A 23,907-nucleotide genomic window follows, 5' to 3' on the forward strand; every position below is an offset into this window, starting at 1 on the left:
GGAAGAGGGACATCACCGTCACCTACCAGGAGTGCAGGTGCAGCCGTCTGTGGGACCGTCCTACCAGCCGTTGGTTTACCGTACAAACTGTGTCCGTGTGTCAGGCTGAGTGAGTACCACCGTGCCGCAAGGCACAGCGCTGCCCCCGCGTCCCTGCGCCCACCAGGCCCCGCACCTCCTTCTCCACCACCGGGCCCCGGGATCACCAACCCCTACCCACGGAGGGGCAACACAACACCTGGCTGCTCCGCATCACCATCCCCGGGACCCCCGAATTGAGCAGCGGTGGTGAAATCACCACAACCGTGGGTGGCGTCACGAACTATAACAAATCCCCTACACCCAACCACAACCCCCCTTTTCACTCACGGGCGAGGAGTGTCGCTCGAGGAACCCCGGGATCCGGCCCACCGCTCGAGCCACCACTGAGCAGCTGCCGGACCCGAGCAGAAGGGGTGAGCGTAGTGTGCCGACACCCTCCTCCCCGCCCGCGACATGTGCAAAGCAGTAATCAAAGCAAAAGGTGGCTACTTTGAAGAACCTAGAATATAAGACATATTTTCAGTTGTTTCACACTTTTTTGTTAAGTATTTCATTCCACATGTGTTAATTCATAGTTTTGATGCCTTCAATGTGAATCTACAATTTTCAGTCATGAAAACAAAGAAAACTTTTTGAATGAGACGGTGTGTCCAAACTTTTGGTCTGTACTGTACATAAAAAAATATTTTGCATTAAAGCCAGAGAGACCAGGAAAATGGCAACGCATTTCGAACACAGTCTGTGTTCTTTGTCAAGTATTACGTCTTGTTTGCCAAAGGGATCAAATACTTATCTCTCTGTGCAACATACAAATATATTTATACAGCGTGATTTTCTGGATTTTATTTTGAATATTCTATTTCTCACTGTTAAAATTAACCTATCCTTAAAATTATAGACTGTTCATGTCTTTGTCAGTGGGCAAACTTACAAAATCAGCAAGGGATCAAATACTTATTTCCTTTACTGTCCATCCACACTGTAAACCCCTCCTGACCCGCACCATAACACCCAGCACAGCAGAGTCCTGCATACACTGAGGAGCTGATCATGTGACCCCTGACTCCTCCCCTCCATGTGACATCATCACAGGTCCTGGAAGCACAGAGCAGCCATATATCTAGTGTAGGGTAGCGCCTAGAATATATGGGCTCCTTCCAGGTTAATGGGTGTTGAGAGGTTTCCTCTCGTCCGCTATAATCCCCCAGACCCCGCTTCTATTATAAAGAACTCTATGCCCACGTGGACTTAGAAAAAGGATGTTCCATCTGGAAAACATCGGGCTGCATTTTGAACACGCCCCCTCACGTGACAATTGACCTGGAAGGAGCCCATACATTTTAGCAGCTACCATCCAGTGTGCGGCTCTGCAGGAGGAGGTATGTGGAGATTCCACATTACTGGGGCAGGGGGCATTAACCCCTTCAGCTCTGAGACTTTCTTGGGGTTTATCTCTTAGGCTAGGTTCACATTTCCGTTGTTTATGATCAGTCACAATCCGCGGCTCTGATAAACAAAGTTTGGCGGATTCCGTTGTGTCCCATAGACTTATATCTGATGCAGTTTGTGACTGGTGTCCTTGCGTTGCACCCTCCGCCCGACTGATCAGTCGTGGAACGACTGACCGTCAGGCGGCAGGAACGCAGCATGTAATGTTTTTTGAGCAGCGGAATCCTTTTGCTTTCGCTGCGCATGCTCTCGGCGGCCGAACGATCAGCTGATCTCCCAGCGGCCGGCTAATGAGAGCGATCAGCTGATCGTTCTCTCTCGTTTTACAACAGAATCCGCTTTCTCATGACAATGAATTCGAATTCTTGTCATCCGTTGTACAACGCATCAGTCACAAGCGTCAAGCAACGCATGTGACTGACGCAAAACAACGGAAATGTGAACCTAGCCTTACTGATTTCTATGAATCGTGAGGTTTTTGTTCCTTTTCCTCTTTTAGATACAGACGCCCCAACTATGAGAGGCCGGAAGTGGGGAAACCCGTCTGCCCTCAGTCCTCGGCCCCTTTCTGCCCTCAGTCCTCGCCCCCTTTCTGCCCTCAGTCCTCGGCCCCTTTCTGCCCTCAGTCCTCGCCCCCTTTCTGCCCTCAGTCCTCGGCCCCTTTCTTGCCCCGGCCCCTTTCCTGCCCTTGGTCTCTTATCTTGTTAACATTGTTCCCCACATGCAGTTTGAATGATTCTGTTAACCATAGTATAATGTTCCCACAGTACCGCCATCCCCCTACACACAGTGTAATGTTCCCACAGTACCGCCATCCCCTCACACACAGTATAATGTTTCCACAGTACTGCTATCCCTCCACACACAGTATAATGTTCCCACAGTACTGCCATCCCTCCACACACAGTATAATGTTTCCACAGTACTGCCATCCCCCCACACACAGTATAATGTTTCCACAGTACTGCCATCCCTCCACACACAGTATAATGTTTCCATAGTACTGCCATCCCCCCACACACAGTATAATGTTTCCACAGTACCGCCATCCCCTCCAAACACAGTATAATGTTCCCACAGTACCACCAATCCCCCACACACAGTATAATGTTTCCACAGTACCGCCATCCCCCTACACACAGTATAATGTTCCCACAGTACTGCCATCCCTCCACACACAGTATAATGTTCCCACAGTACCACCATCCCCCCACACACAGTATAATGTTTCCACAGTACTGCCATCCCTCCACACAGAGTATAATGTTCCCACAGTACCGCCATCCCCTCCAAACACAGTATAATGTTCCCACAGTACCACCAATCCCCCCCACACAGTATAATGTTCCCATAGTACCTCCATCCCCCCGCACACAGTATAATGTTCCCACAGTACCGCCATCCCCTCCAAATACAGTATAATGTTCCCACAGTACCACCAATCCCCCACACACAGTATAATGTTCCCATAGTACCTCCATCCCCCCCGCACACAGTATAATGTTCCCACAGTACCGCCATCCCCTCCACACACAGTATAATGTTCCCACAGTACCACAAACCCCCCCACACACAGTATAATGTTCCCACAGTACCACAAACCCCCCCACACACAGTATAATGTTCCCACAGTACTGCCATCCCTCCACACACAGTATAATGTTCCCACAGTACCACCGCCCCACACAGTATAATGTTCCCACAGTATCGCTATCCACCCACACAGTATAATGTTCTCTCAGTACCACCATCCCCCCACACACAGTATAATGTTCCCACAGTACCACCATCGACCACACACAGTATAATGTTCCTACAGCACTGCCATTCTCCACACATAGTATAATGTTCCTACAGTACTGCCATCCCCCCACACACAGTATAATGTTCCCACAGTTCTGCCATTCTCCCCACACAGTATGATGATCCCACCACCATCCCCCCACACACAGTATAATGTAACCACAGTACTGCCATCCCCCCCACACACAGTGTAATGTTTCTGCAGTACCGCCATCCCCCCACACACAGTATAATGTTTCCACAGTACTGCCATCCCTCCACACAGAGTATAATGTTCCCACAGTACCGCCATCCCTCCAAACACAGTATAATGTTCCCATAGTACCACCGCCCCACACAGTATAATGTTCCCACAGTACTGCTACCCCCCACACACAGTATAATGTTCCCACAGTACCACCATCCTCCACACAGTATAATGTTCCCACAGTACCACCAACCCCCCCACACACAGTATAATGTTCCCACAGTACCACCATCCCCCACACACAGTATAATGTTCCTACAGTACTGCCATCCTCCACACACAGTATAATGTGCCTACAGTACTGCCATCCCCCCACACACAGTATAATGTTCCCACAGTTCTGCCATTCTCCCCACACAGTATGATGATCCCACAGTACCACCATCCCCCCACACACAGTATAATGTAACCACAGTACTGCCATCCCCCACACACACAGTGTAATGTTTCTGTAGTACTGCCATCCCCCCCCACACAGTATAATGTTCCCACAGTACTGCCATCCCCCCACACATAGTGTAATATTTTTACAGTACCGCCATCCCCACACACAGTATAATGTTCCCACAGTACTGCCATCCCCCCCACACAGTGTAATGTTTCTACAGTACCGCCATCCCCCACCGGCTGTAGCTTTTGGATTTCTGAGTCCACAATCACCATCCCCTTGCTATCCTCCCCTCTTCTACATTTTCTTCTTATCTTGTGCCTTTTACTTTATTTCTACTTTTTCTACATTGTTAAAGGGGTTTTCTCAAATTCGTGTCTTCAAACGTGGAAGGCTCCCTGCCCCCAACTTACTGATTAGAAGGTGTTGGGCAACTCCTGACTATTGATAGTTCACGTTATCACGCTGCTCACCCAATCTGTGGGGTTTCCCAGGCTATTAGCAGTGGCACCTTTTCCTCTTCAGTATATGAACAGCTCACAGGGAATGAAGCTGGCAGGATACAGAAATCCCACTATTTTAAGAGTGTAATGTGCAGGCTGTAAAGCATAGAGCCTGCTCAAACAGCTCACTCCTAGCCAGGCTGAGACTGCAGAGTGGTCGGAAACCTAGGCAAGGAGCTGTACACAATAAACATAAAAATCCCTTTGTTCTTCAGAACAAAAAAATTAAGGTTTTCTACTATTATTAATGAAGTACATTATGGCACATTATTTTCAATGTATTTTGATGTCATATTCTGTATTTCTACATTGCTGTTCAAGTCGGGTATTTTTTTGCAGCTACAACTTTTACAACTTCTGAGATAATCAATAAAAACTGATAACGAAACTGATTTCAATCAAAATTTGTTACATAAAGGCCCCGTCACACGCAGTGACGTATCTAACGATATATCGCCAGGGTCACGGATTTCGTGATGCACATCCGGCATAGTTAGCGACGTCGTTGCGTGTGACACCAACGAGCGGCCGTTAAAGATGGAAAATACTCACCATATCGTCCATCGTTGACACGTCGTTCATTTTCCAAAAATGGTTGATTGTTGAGGACGCAGGTTGTTCGTCGTTCTCGAGGCAGCACACATTCCGCTTCTATTGGGCGGCCGCTTAGTGACACCGCTGTGACGCCGCATGAACCGCCCCCTTAGAAAGGAGGCGGTTCTCTGGCAACAGCGACGTCGCTAGGCAGGTAAGTCCCTGTGACGGCTCCTAACGATATTGTGCGCCACGGGCAGCGATTTGCCCATGACACACAAACAACGGGGGCGGGTACGCTCGCTAGCGATATCGCTAGAGATATCACTGCGTGTAACGGGGCTTTAACTCAGTTTCTTCATTGCTTACATTCAGTGATCAGTGTGGCCAAAAAAAATGGAGGAGGCTCTATCTCGCTCAGTGTACCTTAAAGGGAATCTGCCAGTAGGGTCAACCCTCCATTAAATAAAACAATATCTTGAATATCTGTAATCTGATGTCTTTTTTGAGAAAATTCCATCGTTTTCCTAATTTGTAAATGAGCTGTTAAGATTTATGCGCCAGAGATAGAACACCCTGAGAATCTACCTCCAGAGGTTATCTTAAATATAACCTGTCAGACCAGTCACTTCATCGTTATTCTCCTGCTGCTCGAAGCGAACGATGCCGGTTACCAATGTGAGACATGTAGATCAAGAGGTCAGACTGTCAGTCATTACATGTCTAACACTGGTAATGCCCCCTTTCATGAATTAGCGTCAGCCAAACCAGTCGATATCAATCTAATATGTATGAGTTCATCTGACAGATGATGTTGGGGCAATAGGGATCCAGCATGTCCAACTTTGAACTGCAGATCTTTTTGTTCTTTAACAGAAAATCCATCACCAGAGATGTATGTCAGTGGCTCTCTCATAGAGAATATAGCAGCTCCTTTGTAGTTGGGCAAGATAGCTGCCAGTTGAACAATTGTTCTGCTGATAGCTATCTAACGTATATGAACCACTGTAAGTACATGAATATAGCACCAGAACCATCATCAGTATATGAATACAGCATCATTACCTTTATCTTTATATGAATACTGCATCAGAACTTGAATATGGCACCAGAACCATCCAGTACATGAATATGGATAAAAATAATCATCAGTATATGAATACAGCACCAGAAACATCATCTTTATATGAACACAGCACCAGAATCATCATCAGTATATGCACACACCTTCAGAACTGTCATCAGTACATAGATTCAGGTCCAAGCTTAGTAAAGCAATCAATTGAAATCTCTCATCTGCACCTGGCATATACATCTATATCTGATAATTTTTTAACTCCTAATATAATCTTTACAGTGGTAAGGAGTATGTTTTAAGCTCTCCTTTTTGAGCAGATCCTTAGTGTATGGGTCCTTTGACCCCCCCGTCCCCCCTTGGATCGCCCAAAAGACCATTTTGCAGCTTATGAGGCTGAAGTCTATGACTTTCTTGCACATTTCATTTTGGAGGTATTAGCTTGTTAATCTTAAATTATAATTTAGGATGAGCTAAATTCGTTGTTACCAAATATTGTTCTCTGGGATCCTGTACTTCTACCCCTGCATGAGGTTGAGCTAACATAAGCAGGCAACAACAGGTGGTGGAAAGAAAAACATGACACCAATAGCTTAGAGCAATTAGAGGACCATAGACATGACCAAGCTAACCCTGTGACTTGCATGGATGTAAAAAGTCTTCACACCTTTGTTAAAATACCAGATTTTTGTCTTGTAAAAAAATGCATACCAAGAATAATCATTTTAGAACTTTTTAAACCTTTTCTATCGCACATAACAAATCCATTGAGAAACTAACGCCTGCCTGGAACCACAGACTCAGACGGGCTGTAATGGACAGGCTAGAGGGAAGCCACTCACTAAGCAGGACCCCTAGAACCCTGAAACCCTTTAACCCCTATACAGGGATTTGGAATAACACAGGGCCCTGGTGATCACTACCTGTGGAAGGCTCCAGTCCGATAAGAGTAGTAGTCAGGCAGGGTCAAACCGGGAATTGCAGAACAGGGACAGAATCAGGCAGGCAAGGACGTAATCAGGAAACCAAGCAGAGGTCAAATCTGGGACTGGCGGCGAGGTACCGAAACGGCGGGCAGAAGGGTAGTCAGAAAACAAGCAGAAGTCCAAACACAGGGGGTCACTAAGCAAAACAGAGATGGAGCCAGGTAACAGGAAAACAGAACTATCTCTGGCAGTGGCCAGCAGACAGGAGGGGGAATTAAAAGGGTGTGGTGTCTTCCCATTAGCTGAGGCTGAATGATGGTAACTTCAGCTGAAAGACACGCCACCTACAGTCAGCCAGTGGTACTGCAAATCCCAGGGAAACCCAGCTTAGTGGATGAGTGGAGCCTGCCTTCAGCAGAGTCACTGGCACTGACTCCTCTTCCATCACCAGCACTATCCATGGCGGGAAAACGGCGTCGCCTGGTGATTGCTGCAGAAGTCGCAGGAGCGGACTCTGGTGGGGATGTGGCAGAAACAAACTGAAATCTTTTCATGTGGAAAACCAAAAATTAAGAACTAAGATAATGTGGTTGCATAAATATAGACTGTGAAGATGTAATTTACCCTCTCACTGTATATGCTGTACAGATTCCTATTTCAAGCTGGGTTCATTGTCTTATTTGAACTACTTCTGTGTACATTTCTATTGTTGTAGGTAATCACCCCCCTAAAATGCAAGGTTATATCCTCTTGAGGCACTTCCATCCCTGGGAGTAGGGGGAGGTGGGCCTAGAGTCCAACTAGTGTAAACTCTGCTTACCTGGGAGATTCAGGCAGAGTGAGCTGAAACTTGAAGGGAGCAGGAGCTCCAGCCTGTGTGGCTGTGGACACGGACGGAGCTAGGCCTGTGTGGCGGCCCGTGGGATTGTGTGGAACTCTTTGGACTACTGTAAGGACGATTGCTTTGTAATCCGGTCCGAGGATTGTCGGGAAGGGCCCCCGAATCTGTTTTACGTGGACTTATCGTGTGCTGTTCTTGCATTCCTGTTAATAAACCTGTTGGATCGTCCCTCGGCCTCGTCCATCCTTTGCTCTGTTGTACACCCCGTCACAAACTGGTTGGCAGCGGCGGGATCAGAGCAGAAGAAATGGAGGACAACAGCCAATCGACGTCTGAAACCAGAACCTCAGGATACAGGAACTGGACTGTGGCGAGTCTACAAACAAAAGCCCGTGAATTAGGTGTCGGCTACAAAGGACTCTCTAAGGAGCAACTAATTGAGGCATTGGAACACGCTTGCCTGCAAGATGGCACCGAGGAACAATTTCCACAGCAAGGGGAGCAAAGACGGGAGCCGGAGGTGAATACCCAAAAAAGTCAATGGGTTGTGTGGTACAAGGAAAAGATGGCACTGCTTGGAGATGAGGCCACCATAGAAGATAAGAGGGAGGCCATGCGTGGAGCTGAAGAGAAGGAGCGCAGGATGGAGGAGATGGCATTGCTGGATAAGCAGCTCGCTGTGGAAGCCGCGAGAGGTTCCAGACAGACTGTAACCCCAGCACCCATCATGAGGGAACTTCCCAGAGTGTCCCGCAAAGACTTCAAGCAGTTTAATGAGGCTGCTGGTGACATTGAGGGCTTCTTCCAGGACTTTGAGCATCAGTGTCGATTAATGGAAGTCCCAGAAAGGGAGCGCGTCCGGCATCTGGTTGGGCTCTTAGAGGGTGGAGCTGCTGCAGCCTATAGAGCTATGGACCCTCGGTGGAACTGTGAGTATGCGGATATTAAACAGACTATTCTAGAACATTATGCTGTAACGCCAGACACTTACAGGACTCAGTTCCGTACTCTAGCATGTGATGAGGAAGTGTCCTTCAAGATGTATGCCCACAAACTCAAACATCTGTGGCATCGTTGGTTGGAGGCAGAGGAGGCCTTAACCTTGGAGACCGTCCTCCAGGTCCTCCTAAAAGAGCAGTTTTACTTCAAGTGCCCCGCTGAGATCCGGGAATGGGTGCGTGAGAGAAAACCAGCGACAGTGGAGGAAGCTGCTGCTCTAGCTGATGAGGTGCTCACCATCAAGCCTCAGTGGAGGGTTCTGTTGGAGGATGGAGAGACGCCTAACAGCTCCACAACACCGGATGCCCCCAGTTATTCTGTCCCCATTGTTCCCCGTTCCTCTAAGCCACCACATGTTGATACCCGTGTTAATGTGCCTCCAGTTGCTTCTACTGCACTTTCTGGAATACGCCGGGGAGAGGAAGTAACAGAGCGCAGGTGTTATGTTTGTAGGCATCCCGGGCATTTGCAGGCCTCATGCCCAGCCAGGCCATGGAGGAATCATCCTCAAACCCCTACAGCACCTTCAGGTGGGAGCCGGCCTCCAAGTTCCCCTACCCCTTACCCAAGAGGACGCCTTGGATGGAGGGAGACCCAGCTCAGATGCTATCAATGTGGACAGCCAGGGCATCGGCAAGTCTCCTGCCCAGCTGTTCAAATGAGGACTGATCCTGCGCCCAATCGGATTGTTAATTATTTACAGCCCAGCGCCATGGAGGAAGATGTGGCACCGCTATGTGAGGACTGGCCTAGTGACTCAGCCCATGTTGCACCACCAGGAGTTTACGGGGTGCGACCTGCAGTTATGACGACTTCTGCTCATCGAGGTAAGCACTTGCAGGAGGTTGTGCTGGATGGACAGAGACTTGTTGGATTTTGTGACTCGGGTGCTTTCCTCACACTGGCTGATCCCCGAGTGGTTCGGCCTGAGGCAATCCATAGAGGACCTGGGATTGTCATTGAACTGGCTGGTGGACAATGGAGGACTATTCCCACAGCCACTGTGGATCTGAGCTTTGGTTTTGGGGTCAGGCGATGTGTGGTTGGGGTGATGGGTGGTCTGCCTGCAGCTGTTCTCCTGGGCAATGATGTGGGAGAGCTACGATGCCAATTCGTGGCTGCATGAAGCCACATGTAAGTAACGCTCTGCCTGTGTGTACTTAACCAGTGACCTGTAGAGGTCCCTAGTACGTACACAAGTTGGGAGGGGGAGGGATTGTGAAGATGTAATTTACCCTCTCACTGTATATGCTGTACAGATTCCTATTTCAAGCTGGGTTCATTGTCTTATTTGAACTACTTCTGTGTACATTTCTATTGTTGTAGGTAATCACCCCCCTAAAATGCAAGGTTATATCCTCTTGAGGCACTTCCATCCCTGGGAGTAGGGGGAGGTGGGCCTAGAGTCCAACTAGTGTAAACTCTGCTTACCTGGGAGATTCAGGCAGAGTGAGCTGAAACTTGAAGGGAGCAGGAGCTCCAGCCTGTGTGGCTGTGGACACGGACGGAGCTAGGCCTGTGTGGCGGCCCGTGGGATTGTGTGGAACTCTTTGGACTACTGTAAGGACGATTGCTTTGTAATCCGGTCCGAGGATTGTCGGGAAGGGCCCCTGAATCTGTTTTACGTGGACTTATCGTGTGCTGTTCTTGCATTCCTGTTAATAAACCTGTTGGATCGTCCCTCGGCCTCGTCCATCCTTTGCTCTGTTGTACACCCCGTCACATAGACAACCATAGAGTAATAGTTTGTTGAATTCCCCTTTAAATTTCCGGCAGCATTCAGTGTATGAGTCTATGACCATGGCACATCTTGAATTTTCCTTGCAGTTGCTCCACATCTGTCAGATTGCAGTGGCGTTTCTTGTGTACAGCGCTTTCTACAGAACACAAACAGATTTCTTGTTGGATCATTCCATAGCTTTAATTTGTTCTATTTGTTAAGTCATTCTTTTGTTGATTTGGAGGTTGCTTAGGGTTGTTATCGTACTAAAATGTGAGATTCGTCTTCATCTTCAGTTTTACAGCAAAGCCTAAAGATTTTGTTGCAAAATCAACTGAAAAAACTACCCTATAGCATAAGACTGCCTCCACCATGCTTCATTGCGGGTATGGTGTTCTCTTTGTGATGTGTAATGTTGGCTTTGCATCAAACATACCTGTTGGAATTGTGACTGTAAAAAGTTCCAATTTGGTCTCAACAGACATAACACATTTTTCCACAGGCTTTTGGCAGACTTGATGAAGTTGGGGCAAAACATAGCTGAGCTTGGATGGTTTTCTTTGTAAGATTAGACATCCATTTTGCCAGCCTATCCCACGGGATAGACGTTTGAAGGATATACGAGATTGTTGTCACATGTAGTACACAGGAAGTACTTGCCATAAATTCCTGCAGCTCCTTTAATGTTGCTGTTGGCCTCTTTACTGCCTCCTGGGCTAATTTTTTTTATGCAGCTACATCATTTAAGTTTGTTATGTTGATATTCTTGCTCAAAATTATTTCAGTTTTATTTTCCATGGATTTGTACAGATTATGGCCAACATTAAAGGTACAAGCATTCTGAACTGATTCTTGTTTTGTTTTGATACGTTTTCCCTAAACTCCAGTAATTGTATTATTACACCAGATTCTTTGTGATGTTACATAGTCATCTTCTCCCCATTCAGGTCCCTACAATATCGGATCCTCTCAGTGGAGATCTTCTATATAAAAGAGAATTCTCCTGATTGCCCCGTGAAGGATGGCTATGGACAGGGACAAGATGGCGGAGATGATATTACACCTCCTCCTCTTCCGGCTTACTGGAGAGGTGAGAGATTCTGATGATATTACAGTACATCATTCTTATCTATGGGAATAACAGATGGATAGAACTGGGGAGGTGAGGACTCTGGAAATGTCTGGAGTGAGATTTATTACTGTGTCTCTTCATAACCAGGATTACACAGTAGTGAAGAAGACCTCTAGTGAGCGCTGTCAGGACCCTGTGTCTGAGGGATGGGGAAGACCCCTGAGCCCAATCACGGGGCCTCCACCTCACCCCCCGATACATGAGGACAGCAATGACCAGAAGATCCTAGAACTCACCTACAAGATGATTGAGCTGCTGACTGGAGAGGTGACACTGCTGGGAATGCTGGGATATTATACAGTAATTCTATGAAGGGATCGGGGGGTGACGGTATCATTGTATGTGCAGAAAATACAAAAACAAACTGGCTCCAGAGAAAGGTGAGTTAAAACGTTCACTTTATTTTCATTTCCATCTATAAAAATTGGTACAAAACATGGCCGGGTGGGGAAGCCGGCAACGCGTTTTGGACGCAACTGCGTTCTTTCTCAAAGCCTTCCAGCTGGAGCCACTTTTTTGTATTTTTTGGACTGCTATCATCTGATCAGGATGGGACTTTCAAGTGAAGGTGTCTGGTTTGGTGAGCTGACAAATATCTCTAAACTATCATTTTGTGTGTCAGGTTACTATAAGATTTAAGGATGTCACCGTCTATTTCTCCATGGAGGAGTGGGAGTATTTAGAAGGTCACAAAGATCTGTACAAGGACGTCATGATGGAGGATCCCCAGCCCCTCACATCACCAGGTAATAGACAGGACTAAATACACACGGCCTATAATTATCTGTATGTAAGGAATGAATTCAGTCCCTGTATGTGTCTCCTACAGTTCTACCCAGTAAGAGGACAACACCAGAGAGATGTCCCCGTCCTCTTCTCCCACAGGACTGTAAACAAGAAGATCCCGATGTTCCTCAGGATCATCAGGTAGATGGAGAGAAGGTGCCATGAAATCTCCCTATGATGTGTAGACGGCTGTGAAGGTCTTGTTCAGTAATGTTGTATGTATAATACAGTAATTGTAAAGAGTATGAGAATAAGCCTGGCCCTTTAACCCCTCACCTGCACAGCAAATTTCCCTTTTTTTGCTTTTTTTGTCCACATTTTTTTTTGTTTAAGAACCATAATTTATTAGAGATGAGCGAACCCTGTGGAAGTTCAGTTCGGTGGGCTCATCCAGACTTAGATAAAGCTTAGTTTGGGACCTTGAAGTCACTAATTGGGCAGTTCTGGTCCCTGCCAACATGCAGCCAGCCATGAACAAAACAATTCGGGGGCGGAGGTTTTTAGAATTTATTTTTTTTGTTTTGGTCCAACAACAACTAATTACTCTCTTGTTACCCCCAGTGCTCGCTCATCACTAGTTACGAGTATTAAGCACCCGAGCATGGCAGTGCTCATTCGTCACTAGTTACGAGTACCGAGCACCTGAGCATGGTAGTGCTCGCTCATCACTAGTTACAAATACAGAGCACCTGAGCATGGTAATGCTCACTCATCACAAGTTACGAGTACTGAGCACCCAAGCATGGTAATGCTCACTCATCACTAGTTACGAGTACTGAGCACCCGAGCATGGTAATGCTCACTCATCACTAGTTACGAGTACTGAGCACCCAAGCATGGTAATGCTCACTCATCACTAGTTACGAGTACTGAGCACCCGAGCATGGTAATGCTCACTCATCACTAGTTACGAGTACCGAGCACCCGAGCATAGAAGTTCTCACTCATCACTAGTTACGAGTACTGAGCACCCAAGCATGGTAATGCTCACTCATCACTAGTTACGAGTACCCAGCACCCGAGCATAGTAGTTCACTCATCACTAGTTACGAGTACCGAGCTCCAGAGCATGGTAGTGCCAGCTCATCACTAGTTACGAGTACAGAGCACCTAAGCATGGTAATGCTCACTCATCACTAGTTACGAGTACCCAGCACCCGAGCATGGTAGTGCTCGCTCATCACTAGTTACGAGTACCAAGCACCCAAGCATGGTAGTTCTCACTCATCACTAGTTACGAGTACCGAGCACCCGAGCATGGTAGTGCGCGCTCATCACTAGTTATGAGTACCGAGCACCTGAGCATGGTAGTGCTCGCTGATCACTAGTTACGAATACCGAGCACCCGAGCATGGTAGTGCTCACTCATCACTAGTTACGAGTACCGAGCATCAGAGAATGGTAGTGCTTACTCATCACTAGTTACGAGTACCCAGCACCCGAGCATAGTAGTTCACTCATCACTAGTTACGAGTACCGAGCACCCGAGCATAGTAGTTCTCACTCATCACTAGGTACGAGTACTGAGCACCCAAGCATGGTAGTGCGCGCTCATCACTAGTTACGAGTACCCAGCACCCGAGCATGGTAGTGCTCACTCATCACTAGTTATGAGTACCCAGCACCCGAGCATGGTAGTGCTCACTCATCACTAGTTACGAGTACCCAGCACCCGAGCATAGTAGTTCACTCATCACTAGTTACGAGCTCCTGAGCATGGTAGTGCCAGCTCCTCACTAGTTACGAGTACAGAGCACCTAAGCATGGTAATGCTGACTCATCACTAGTTACGAGTACCGAGCACCCGAGCATGGTAGTTCTCACTCATCACTAGTTACGAGTACCGAGCACCCGAGCATGGTAGTTCTCACTCATCACTAGTTACGAGTACCGAGCACCTGAGCATGGTAGTACTCGCTCATCACTAGTTCTGAGTACCGAGCACCCGAGCATGGTAGTGCTCGCTCATCACTAGTTACGAGTATTAAGCACCCAATCATGGTAGCGCTCACTCATCACTAGTTATGAGTACTGTGCACCAGAGCATGGTAGTGCTCACTCATCACTACTAATAACTTGCTGAATGTTCTATAACATAGGACCCCCACTGAGTTCGAGAACAGGGAACCCTGAGAATGGGGCTTTATAGCCATGTCATGGATGGCTGTGAAGTGCCCATGTTCTACCTCTGTTAATTCATTGTCTTTGAGACCGCTGAGTACTGCTCTCAGTTATTTCTGCTAGTCTCATAGACAATTAAGAAAATGGAGGCAGAAAAAGTACACTCACTCCATTTAGGATGGAGCTGCAGAGCCCCCATTCTTGGAATAACTACGGTTTCTAGCAGTCAGACCCTGAGGTATTAATAAGTTAGTTTCTATCCTATGGATAGGAGATAATTTCATTTTTTTTTTTTTTGGCGGGGGGAGTGGAGGGGTGGAATAACCTTTTAAGGCTAGATAGTCTCTGTTTAGTGCATACATTAGGATACACACGTTAAACGGTTGCCTCCTAAAGATGCCATTTAGTGGCTTCCATTACTCAATGTAAAAAAAAAAGCCCATCCAACGAAATCATCATAATTATCACAAGAAAAGTAGAGTATATAACATTCATTGAAATAAGTTTATAATCTATGATATGTTAGAGATGATCATAAAGATTCTCAGGATCAAAAGTCTTATTTCTAGTATGTGGCCTTCAGACTAGAGCCCTGCAAACCTCCTGATACCTGCTTGAATCTCTTTTTGGTTAGCAGGCCTGGTGTTGACATGTGCCAGGTCTCTAAATCATCTTTTGGTTGTTCCAAGCCAAAGAGGGTGGGGTATAGCCATGGACCTTATGTGTTTAAAGGGTTCTCTCACAAAGTACATTTTAATAAATAGTCTGTGCTCCCCCTGCATCCCCAGGGCTGTCTGTGCTTCCCCTGCATCCCCAGGGTTGTCTGTGCTCCCCCTGCATCCCCAGGGCTGTCTGTGCTCCCCCTGCATCCCCAGGGCTGTCTGTGCTCCCCCTGCATCCCCAGGGCTGTCTGTGCTCCCCCTGCATCCCCAGGGCTGTCTGTGCTCCCTCTGCATCCCCAGGGCTGTCTGTGCTCCCTCTGCATCCCCAGGGCTGTCTGTGCTCCCTCTGCATCCCCAGGGCTGTCTATGCTCCCTCTGCATCCCCAGGGCTGTCTATGCTCCCTCTTCATCCCCAGGGCTGTCTGTGCTCCCCCTGCATCCCCAGGGCTGTCTGTGCTCCCCCTGCATCCCCAGGGCTGTCTGTGCTCCCCCTGCATCCCCAGGGCTGTCTGTGCTCCCCCTGCATCCCCAGGGCTGTCTGTGCTCCCCCTGCATCCCCAGGGCTGTCTGTGCTCCCCCTGCATCCCCAGGGCTGTCTGTGCTCCCCCTGCATCCCCAGGGCTGTCTGTGCTCCCCCTGCATCCCCAGGGCTGTCTGTGCTCCCCCTGCATCCCCAGGGCTGTCTGTGCTCCCCCTGCATCCCCAGGGCTGTCTGTGCTCCCCCTGCATCCCCAGGGCTGTGTGTGCTCCCCCTGCATCCTCAGGGCTGTCTGTGCCCCCCCCCCCAAAGCGTCCCCATGGCTGTCTGTGCCCCCCCCACCGTCCCAATGGATGTTTGTGCCCCCCACCGGCATTCCCATTTCGGTCTGTGCCCCCCCCAGTGTCCCTATGGTTGTCTGTGCCCCCTAAGGCGGCTGTCTGTGCGCCCCAACTTCTCTTGTGATGTATATGCCGTCAATGTCTCCTGTGATGTCTATGCCCTCAGTCTCCCCAGTGATGTATATTCCTCCCAGCCTTCCTCTGTGATGTATTTGCCCCAGTGTCTCCTGTGATTTGTATGCCCCCAGCGACTCCTGTGATGTATATGCCCCCAGCACCTCCTATGGGATGTACTGTATATACAGTAGTCCATGCGTCTCCTATGTGATGTATGTACAGCACTCCCGGCCGACACAGACCTGGAAAAGCAGGAAACGCAACATGATCAATATCACTGACCATCACAACTGAACCAAAAAGAAGCAGCTCCAGCCGCCACAGTAGGGGAGTTAATTGTTTGACCAGACATAGCAGGGTAATTTTCGAGTTGATAATTTTGTGCAGCCCCCGAATCATGGTAGAAATTTCTAAATGGCCCCAGTTAAAAAAAGGTTCCCCACCTTTGGTGTAATGGATGTGGCTGACTGTACAGGGACATGGACTGATCATACCACAGAGGACCTCTTTTAAGTCACTCGGATGTTCTAGCCATGCCCTTGACTCCCCCATACACAGGAAAACCTGGAAAAAAGAGAGCATTTACATCATTTTTGCATCTTGCATGTACTTATTGCAATACCAAATACTTTATTTATAGGATTTTTTTTTTGTTTTACTACTTTTCCACGATAATAGCACTTTTTGTGGACACCCCCCCCGACATTTGTCACCACGTGATTGTATAGTGAGATACCAATGCTAATAACCACATAGACTAGCAAGTTGCTATTCTCTGCAGCATTTAAGAAAAGTGCAGCCCGCAATCCACATGCAGCCCTTTGGTGGTTCCGATGCTGCCCACAGACCACATGCACCCTTTTAGCTGTTCCTGTGGAGACTGATGACCACATGCGGCTCTTTGGCTTTTCTGCTGCGGTTCGCTGACAACTATAAAGCTTGATATAGTTGGGTCCCACACCACATGGCCGTCTCCTGCCCTTTGTCTTAATTTCACCTGTATCGAGATCCTCAGCACATAGACACTGGGGTGTACAATGATGGAACAGAAAACCGATGGCTCACTGTTCCATCGGTCAGCCTGTACGACTGAGTCTCAACGGGCACAATGACATCACAAGATCGCTCCTGCTGTGCAGAGCTTTAGGGCACACCGTATAGAGTCTATAGATAGAGGATGGGGTGAGAAGGGATAAAATACTTGTTTGTCAGACCACAATACTTGCGTGGGGTTGTGGGGACTTCCTAGTCGTGTGTCGACCATTACAATGTGTGAGGGACTGTGGGGACATCATACTTGTATGAGGAGACTAAAGAACCGGAGAAAAACAAGTGGTGTATAATGCAACACAAATTACAAATGTTTATTTAGTACAAAAAACAATAAGATCACAATTATATATATATATATATATATATATATAGCAGGTATAGAAAGTGACAGAGACAACAGACTGCTGACACAGAAAACTATATAGTTGTATAATGTCACAGTTGGTAAATAAATAGCCTAAAGGCCGCTTTACGCGCTGCGATCTCGCTAGCGAGATCGCTAGCGTGCGTACCCACCCCCATCGTTTGTGCGTCACAGGCAAGTCGCTGCCCGTGGCGCACAAAATCGCGCTGACCCGTCACACTACTTACCTGCCTAGCGACGTCGCCGTGACCGGCAAGCCACAGCGACGTCACTAAGCGGCAGCCCAATAGAAGCGGAGGGGTGGAGATGAGTGGGACGTTATATCCCGCCCACCTCCTTACTTCCTCATTGCCGGCAGCCGCAGGTAAGGTGAGGTTCTTCGCTCCTGCGGTGTCACACACAGCGATGTGTGCTGCCGCAGGAACGACGAACAACATCGTACCTGCAGCAGCAACGATAATTGGAAATGGACCCCCATGTCACCGATTAGCGATTTTGAACATTTTTGCGACGATTCAAAATCGCACATAGGTGTCACACGCAACGACATCGCTAATGCGGCCGGATGTCGTAGCGTGTAAAGCGGCCTTTAGTGATGCATCCTCGGCCCCCGCTCATGCGCACTGTGCCTGACACCATGCGCGCGACCACAGGGGCCCGCCCCAGCCTCGAGTGCGCCGTAGACATCACCAATGATTGAGTAACAGGAACTATGTGTTGCGTCACATGGTAGATTCAAAAGGTCCTCTAATGGAGGATTTAGCATTCCCCCCACTTCTGGACTGATGAAGCGTGCTGGTTGACACAAAACACACGTTACCCTTTCTGGGGGGACTCAAGACCTTTTTGCACTGCTGGCACTTTAATCCTGCACTTAGCAGTCTGTTACTTTGGTTTTGGTATGTAATTTCTACTTATTGTACATGTCTTATGCATAGCAGTACCGGTTCTTTAATTATCATTGTGATTTTGCAAACACCCCATGGGTAACCACACAGGTTTCCCTGAGGTTTTTCTACTTTTTGTATTTTTTACTACTTATTTAAGTATTCTATCACGGATTTTGTTGTTCGAATTCTAAGAGGAGATATAGTATTGTGTGAGCTACTGTGAGTCACCTTTACTGTGTCAAGGACTGTGGGGACATCATACTCGTGTCAGAGGCTGTGGAGAGTTTATACTGTGTGAATGGACATAATACTATGTGAGGGGCTGTTGGGTCACCATACGTCTATGTTGGGACATCTTACTTGTGTGGGGGGCCATAATACTGAGTGAGAGGCTGTGGGGACATCATAGTTGACTGTGAGGTTATTAAACTGTGTGAGTTGCTGTGGAAACCTCATGCTCTGTGAAGGGCTGTGGGGACATCACAATTCTGTGGGGGGGGCTATAATACTTTATGAGGGGCTGTGTGAGGGGACACCATACTGTGTGTGGGGTGGTTGGGTTGTGGGAACAAACTGTATGGGAGGGGCTTTTAAAAACAGTAAATTATATGGTTTTGTTTAGCTTCTACAGAATACATATTACAATAAATCCTATCATACCATCTATTAAAAGGAGCTGCTGCTGCTGTTCAATATACTTCATTCTGCTTAATATTATGTGATAAAAATGTAAAATAATAATAAACAGATTAAAATTTGGCCCTCCACCACAGTCAGGGCCTCTCATGTGGCCCCTTGGGAAAGTTAATTGCTGACCTCTGATCTAAAGAGTTTCACGGACAGCTTTTGAGTCTCTGCATTTGGTGTGATAATGATAATTCACCAAGGTATGCAAAGTGCCTGAGCATCGGTTTACATCAGCTCATCTTCTTTCCATTCAGGTCCCTACAATATCGGATCCTTTCAGTGGAGATCGTCTATATAAGAGAATTCTCCTGTTTGACTTATCAAGGATGGATATGGACAGGGACAAGATGGCGGAGAGGATGTTACACCTCACCCTAGAGATCCTCTTCCGGCTTACTGGAGAGGTGAGAGATTTTGATGACATCACATTACATCATTCTTATCTATGGGAATAACAGATGGACAGAACTGGAGAGGTGAGGACTCTGGAAATGTCCGTAGTGAGATTTATTAATGTGTCTCTCCATAACCAGGATTACACAGTAGTGAAGAAGACCTCTAGTGAGCGCTGTCAGGCCCCTGTGTCTGAGAGATGGGGAAGACCCCTGAGCCCAATCACGGGGTCTCCACCTCACCCCTCGATACATGAGGACATCAATGAGCAGAAGATCCTAGAACTCACCTACAAGATGATTGAGCTGCTGACTGGAGAGGTGACACTGCTGGGAATGCTGGGACATTATACAGTAACGCTATGAAGGGATCGGGGGATGACGGTATCATTGTATGTGTCAGGTTCCTATAAGGTGTCAGGATGTCTCGGTTTATTTCTCCATGGAGGAGTGGGAGTATTTAGAAGGACACAAAGATCTGTACAAGGACGTCATGATGGAGGTTCCCCAGCCCCCCACATCACCAGGTAATAGACAGGACTAAATACACACGGCCTATAATTATCTGTATGTAAGGATTGAATTCAGTCCCTGTATGTGTCTCCTCTAGTTCTATCCAGTAAGAGGACAACACCAGAGAGATGTCCCCGTCCTCTTCTCCCACAGGACTGTAAACAAGAAGATCCCAATGTTCCTCAGGATTATCAGGTAGATGGAGAGAAGGTGCCATGAAATCTCCATATGATGTGTTTAAAATATTTTTATTGGATAATTTGAACATAAGGGTATACGAGGGGCGATCCAAAAGTAATGATAATCAATAATAAACACAATGAATATATTAAAAAAAAAATTATTTTTCTACATAGTCTCCTAACAAGTCTAAACTTTAGTCCATCTCTTTTTTAGAATTCCCTTCAAAAAAAAATTCTTGATCTTGACCCTCAAAAAAATCCCCAACTACGGTTATCACGTCGCTATTGTCGTCAAATTTCTTGCCCTGGAGGTGTTCCTTGAGGCGAGGAAAGAGACATAAGTTACTGGGGGCTAGATCTGGCGAATAGGGGGGGTGTTCCACCAGTTCAAAGCCCGCTTCTTGAATGGTTGCCATGGCAACTGCAGCTTTGTGAGCCGGCGCGTTATCTTGGTGAAACAGCACTCCAGCCCGCAGTTTGTGGCGCCTTTTCTCCTTGATAGCCTCCCGCAATCTTCTTATTTGTTCTGCGTAGTAGGAGCCCGTAATAGTGGCTCCCTTCTCCAAATAGTCCACCATAATAATTCCTTCAGCGTCCCAAAAAACGGACGCCATAACCTTCCCTGCTGAGCTTGACACTTTTAATTTCTTCGGCGTCGGTTCGTCGGCTCGTTTCCATGTCATCGATTGTTGTTTAGTTTTGGGATCAAAGTGGTGGATTCAGGTCTCGTCCATGGTCAAAAAACGTGACAAAAAATTCTCCTTGTCTGCTTGGAACTTTTCGAGATTTGCTATTGAACTGTGAACTCGTTTCTTCTTTTGCTCGTCGGTTAACATTTTTGGCACCCAACGCGTGGAGACCTTTCTCATATGCATTTCTTTTGCAAGGATTCTTTGAATACTGCCATATGAGATCCCTGTGACCTCAGCTACATGCCTGATAGTCACTCTTCGATCTGCCAATACAACTTCAACTTTTTTCACGTTTTCTTCATTGAGGGACATGGATGGGCGTCCTTCACGATGTTCATCTTCCGTCGATGTTCTTCCCAGCTTAAATTCCTTGGCCCAGCGTGCAACTGTGGAATATGGAGAAGAAGAGTCCCCCAATGTTTCCACCAAGTCGCTGTGTATGTCTTTGGTAGTCATTTTTTTCAAGCAGAGGTATTTGATGACAGCTCTGAGCTCGTTTTTTTCCATTTTGATGTTCACTCCTCGGCAGTTCATATTCAAATGAATGTAGCTCCCGGGAATCGTGGCCTATTTAAGTGATATTTTTTCCTGGACTAGTGGGTAGCTAAGAGAGAAGAAAACATTTTATTTCTTCAGCGCTCTATTGGGAGACCCAGACGATTGGGGGTATAGCTACTGCCTCCGGAGGCCACACAAAGCACTACACCAAAAAGTGCAAGGCCCCTCCCCTTCTGGCTATACCCCCCCGTGGTATCACGGGTTCTCCAGTTTTCAAGCTTTGTGCGAAGGAGGTCAGACATCCATACATAGCTCCACAGATTTTAGTCAGCAGTAGCTGCTGACTATTTCGGATGGAAGAAAAGAGGGCCCATATAGGGCCCCCAGCATGCTCCCGTCTCACCCGTGGATGGTGTTGTACGGTTGAGGTACCTATTGCTGGTACAGAGGCTGGAGCCCCACATGCTGCTTTCCTTCCACATCCCCTTGTAGGGCTCTGTGGAAGTGGGATCCTGCCGGCCTCTAAGCTCTGACGCCGGGCTCCATCCACAGACCCAGTTGAACCTGATGGATATGGAGCAGGAGTACAATCAGGGACAAGGCCCTGCATCATACAGGTACTCTGTGTCCCCGGCAGGCACAGACACACTCCGGGCTGGCTGGGTGTTGTAGTGCGCCGGGGACCGTAACGTTGGAGTTAGTGTTCCTACAGTTTACTGGGGGACTTTGTGTTGTGGGAACGCAGCGCCGACCCCCACTGGACCGGGCGGCGCTGCTGTGACTTGTGGTGCGCCGGGGACACGCCGACCGCGCTTTTACGGCGGCGGCGTTTATAACTTTAGTCCCCGGCTTTTTGCGGCCTAGCTCCGCTTCGTTCCCGCCCCCACCCTGTCAATCAGGGTAGGGGAGAGACGCTGTTTCGCAGCAGCGACGAGGGCTGGAGCCTGATTTACATGCTCCAGCCCTCTCTCTAGGCACAGAGGGAAGCAGGCTTCCCGCTCTTAGTCAGGAACGCCCAGGGCCCGTCCTCCTCCCTCTCCTAGGACGCCGGCAGCCATTACATGCAGTCTGGCTGGAGGAAGGACGCAGGCTCTGGGAGACCTGGACTGGGGGGGCTTTTTGGCGACCACACACCCGCTCTTAAGCGGGCGGTAAGCGGCATTTCAGTGCTGGCCCCTCTAGTGCCTCACTGTGTATTGGTGTACTGTCTACCAGATATATAGATATATTTATTTCTTGCACTGTGAGGTCGCTTCCTGGCTGGATACCCAGATCGCTCTGAGGAAGCAGCAACATGTCATCCACAAAACGCAAGGCTGCCAAGGCTAGGGCTGTGTACACTGCGTGTGCGGCATGTGGGGCTGCTCTACCAGCAGGCTCCGATGACCCCCATTGTGTGCAATGCTCCGATCCGGTGCTGCTTCGCCAGCCGGAGTCCGGAGAGGTAGTGACCCAGGCTGAGACGCTTGTAAGTTCTGCCCCGGCGCCAGGGACAGACTTTGCAGTTTTTGCTGATAGAATGTCTGTGACTATGACAAAAATCCTTGAAACTTTGCAATCCATGTCTGGGGCTCAGTCTTTGGACTCGGCGAGGTCTCTGTCCTCTGGCCCCCCTCAGCTGGATCCAATCCAGACTACAAGGGGGTCCCCGGCTTCACAAGCTGAGGATTATGACTCAGATGATAGCCCCAGCCACCCTAAGCGAGCTCGCTGGGAAAGACCCTCAACGTCATCACACTGCTCAGGGTCTCAGCGCAATCAGTCTCCCTGTGAGGTGTCTGAAGAGAGTGATCAGGAATCCACTCCTGGAACCCCTCTCAACCTGGATACCCCTGATGGGGACGCCATGGTAAACGACCTCATCTCAGCCATCAATAGGCTGTTAGATATTTCTCCCCCAGCCCCTTCAGCAGAAGAGGCAGCTGCAGAGCAGGAGAAGTTTCGTTTCCTCTATCCCAAGCGTAAATTGAGTGCTTTGTTGGATCACTCTGACTTCAGAGAATCAATCCAGAAACACGACGCTCACCCAGAAAGACGTTTCTCTAAACGTTCTAGGGATACACGTTATCCTTTCCCCCCTGATGTGGTCAAGCGCTGGACCCAGTGTCCAAAGGTAGACCCCCCGATTTCCAAACTTGCAGCTAGATCCATAGTTGCAGTGGAGGATGGCGCTTCACTTAAAGATGCCAATGACAGACAGATGGACCTTTGGTTAAAATCTGTCTATGAAGCTATCGGCGCGTCGTTTGCTCCGGCATTCGCAGCCGTATGGGCTCTCCAGGCTATTTCAGCTGGTTTAGCAAAAGTGGATGCTATCATACATCCAGCAGTGCCACAAGTGGCGTCCCTTACCTCGCAGATGTCTGCGTTTGCGTCTTACGCTATCAATGCGGTCCTAGAATCTACCAGCCGCACCTCAATGGCGTCCGCCAATTCGGTAGTTTTGCGCAGAGCCTTGTGGTTAAAGGACTG

At 48.1% G+C, this 23,907-nt stretch overlaps 1 protein-coding gene across 3 annotated transcripts in view; it reads left to right on the forward strand.

Annotated features, from left to right (window-relative positions):
- Positions 1 to 1,350: 1,350 nt before the first annotated feature.
- Positions 1,351 to 23,907, forward strand: part of LOC142312230 (uncharacterized) — a 102,224-nt gene continuing 79,667 nt past the window's right edge. The window contains exons 1-9 of one of the 3 annotated variants that reach the window (XM_075351141.1): positions 1,351 to 1,421; positions 11,475 to 11,617; positions 11,747 to 11,926; positions 12,282 to 12,405; positions 12,489 to 12,586; positions 19,413 to 19,562; positions 19,692 to 19,871; positions 19,954 to 20,077; positions 20,161 to 20,258. In XM_075351141.1, the coding sequence (XP_075207256.1) occupies positions 11,549 to 11,617; positions 11,747 to 11,926; positions 12,282 to 12,405; positions 12,489 to 12,586; positions 19,413 to 19,562; positions 19,692 to 19,871; positions 19,954 to 20,077; positions 20,161 to 20,258 (1,023 nt within the window). In that variant the 5' untranslated portion in view covers positions 1,351 to 1,421; positions 11,475 to 11,548. The remainder of the gene's footprint in view (positions 1,422 to 11,474; positions 11,618 to 11,746; positions 11,927 to 12,281; positions 12,406 to 12,488; positions 12,587 to 19,412; positions 19,563 to 19,691; positions 19,872 to 19,953; positions 20,078 to 20,160; positions 20,259 to 23,907) is intronic. The other 2 variants (XM_075351140.1, XM_075351139.1) reach the window with 2 other exon arrangements.

The sequence above is a fragment of the Anomaloglossus baeobatrachus genome, chromosome 5, assembly GCF_048569485.1.
Source record: "Anomaloglossus baeobatrachus isolate aAnoBae1 chromosome 5, aAnoBae1.hap1, whole genome shotgun sequence".
NCBI lineage: Eukaryota > Metazoa > Chordata > Amphibia > Anura > Aromobatidae > Anomaloglossus > Anomaloglossus baeobatrachus.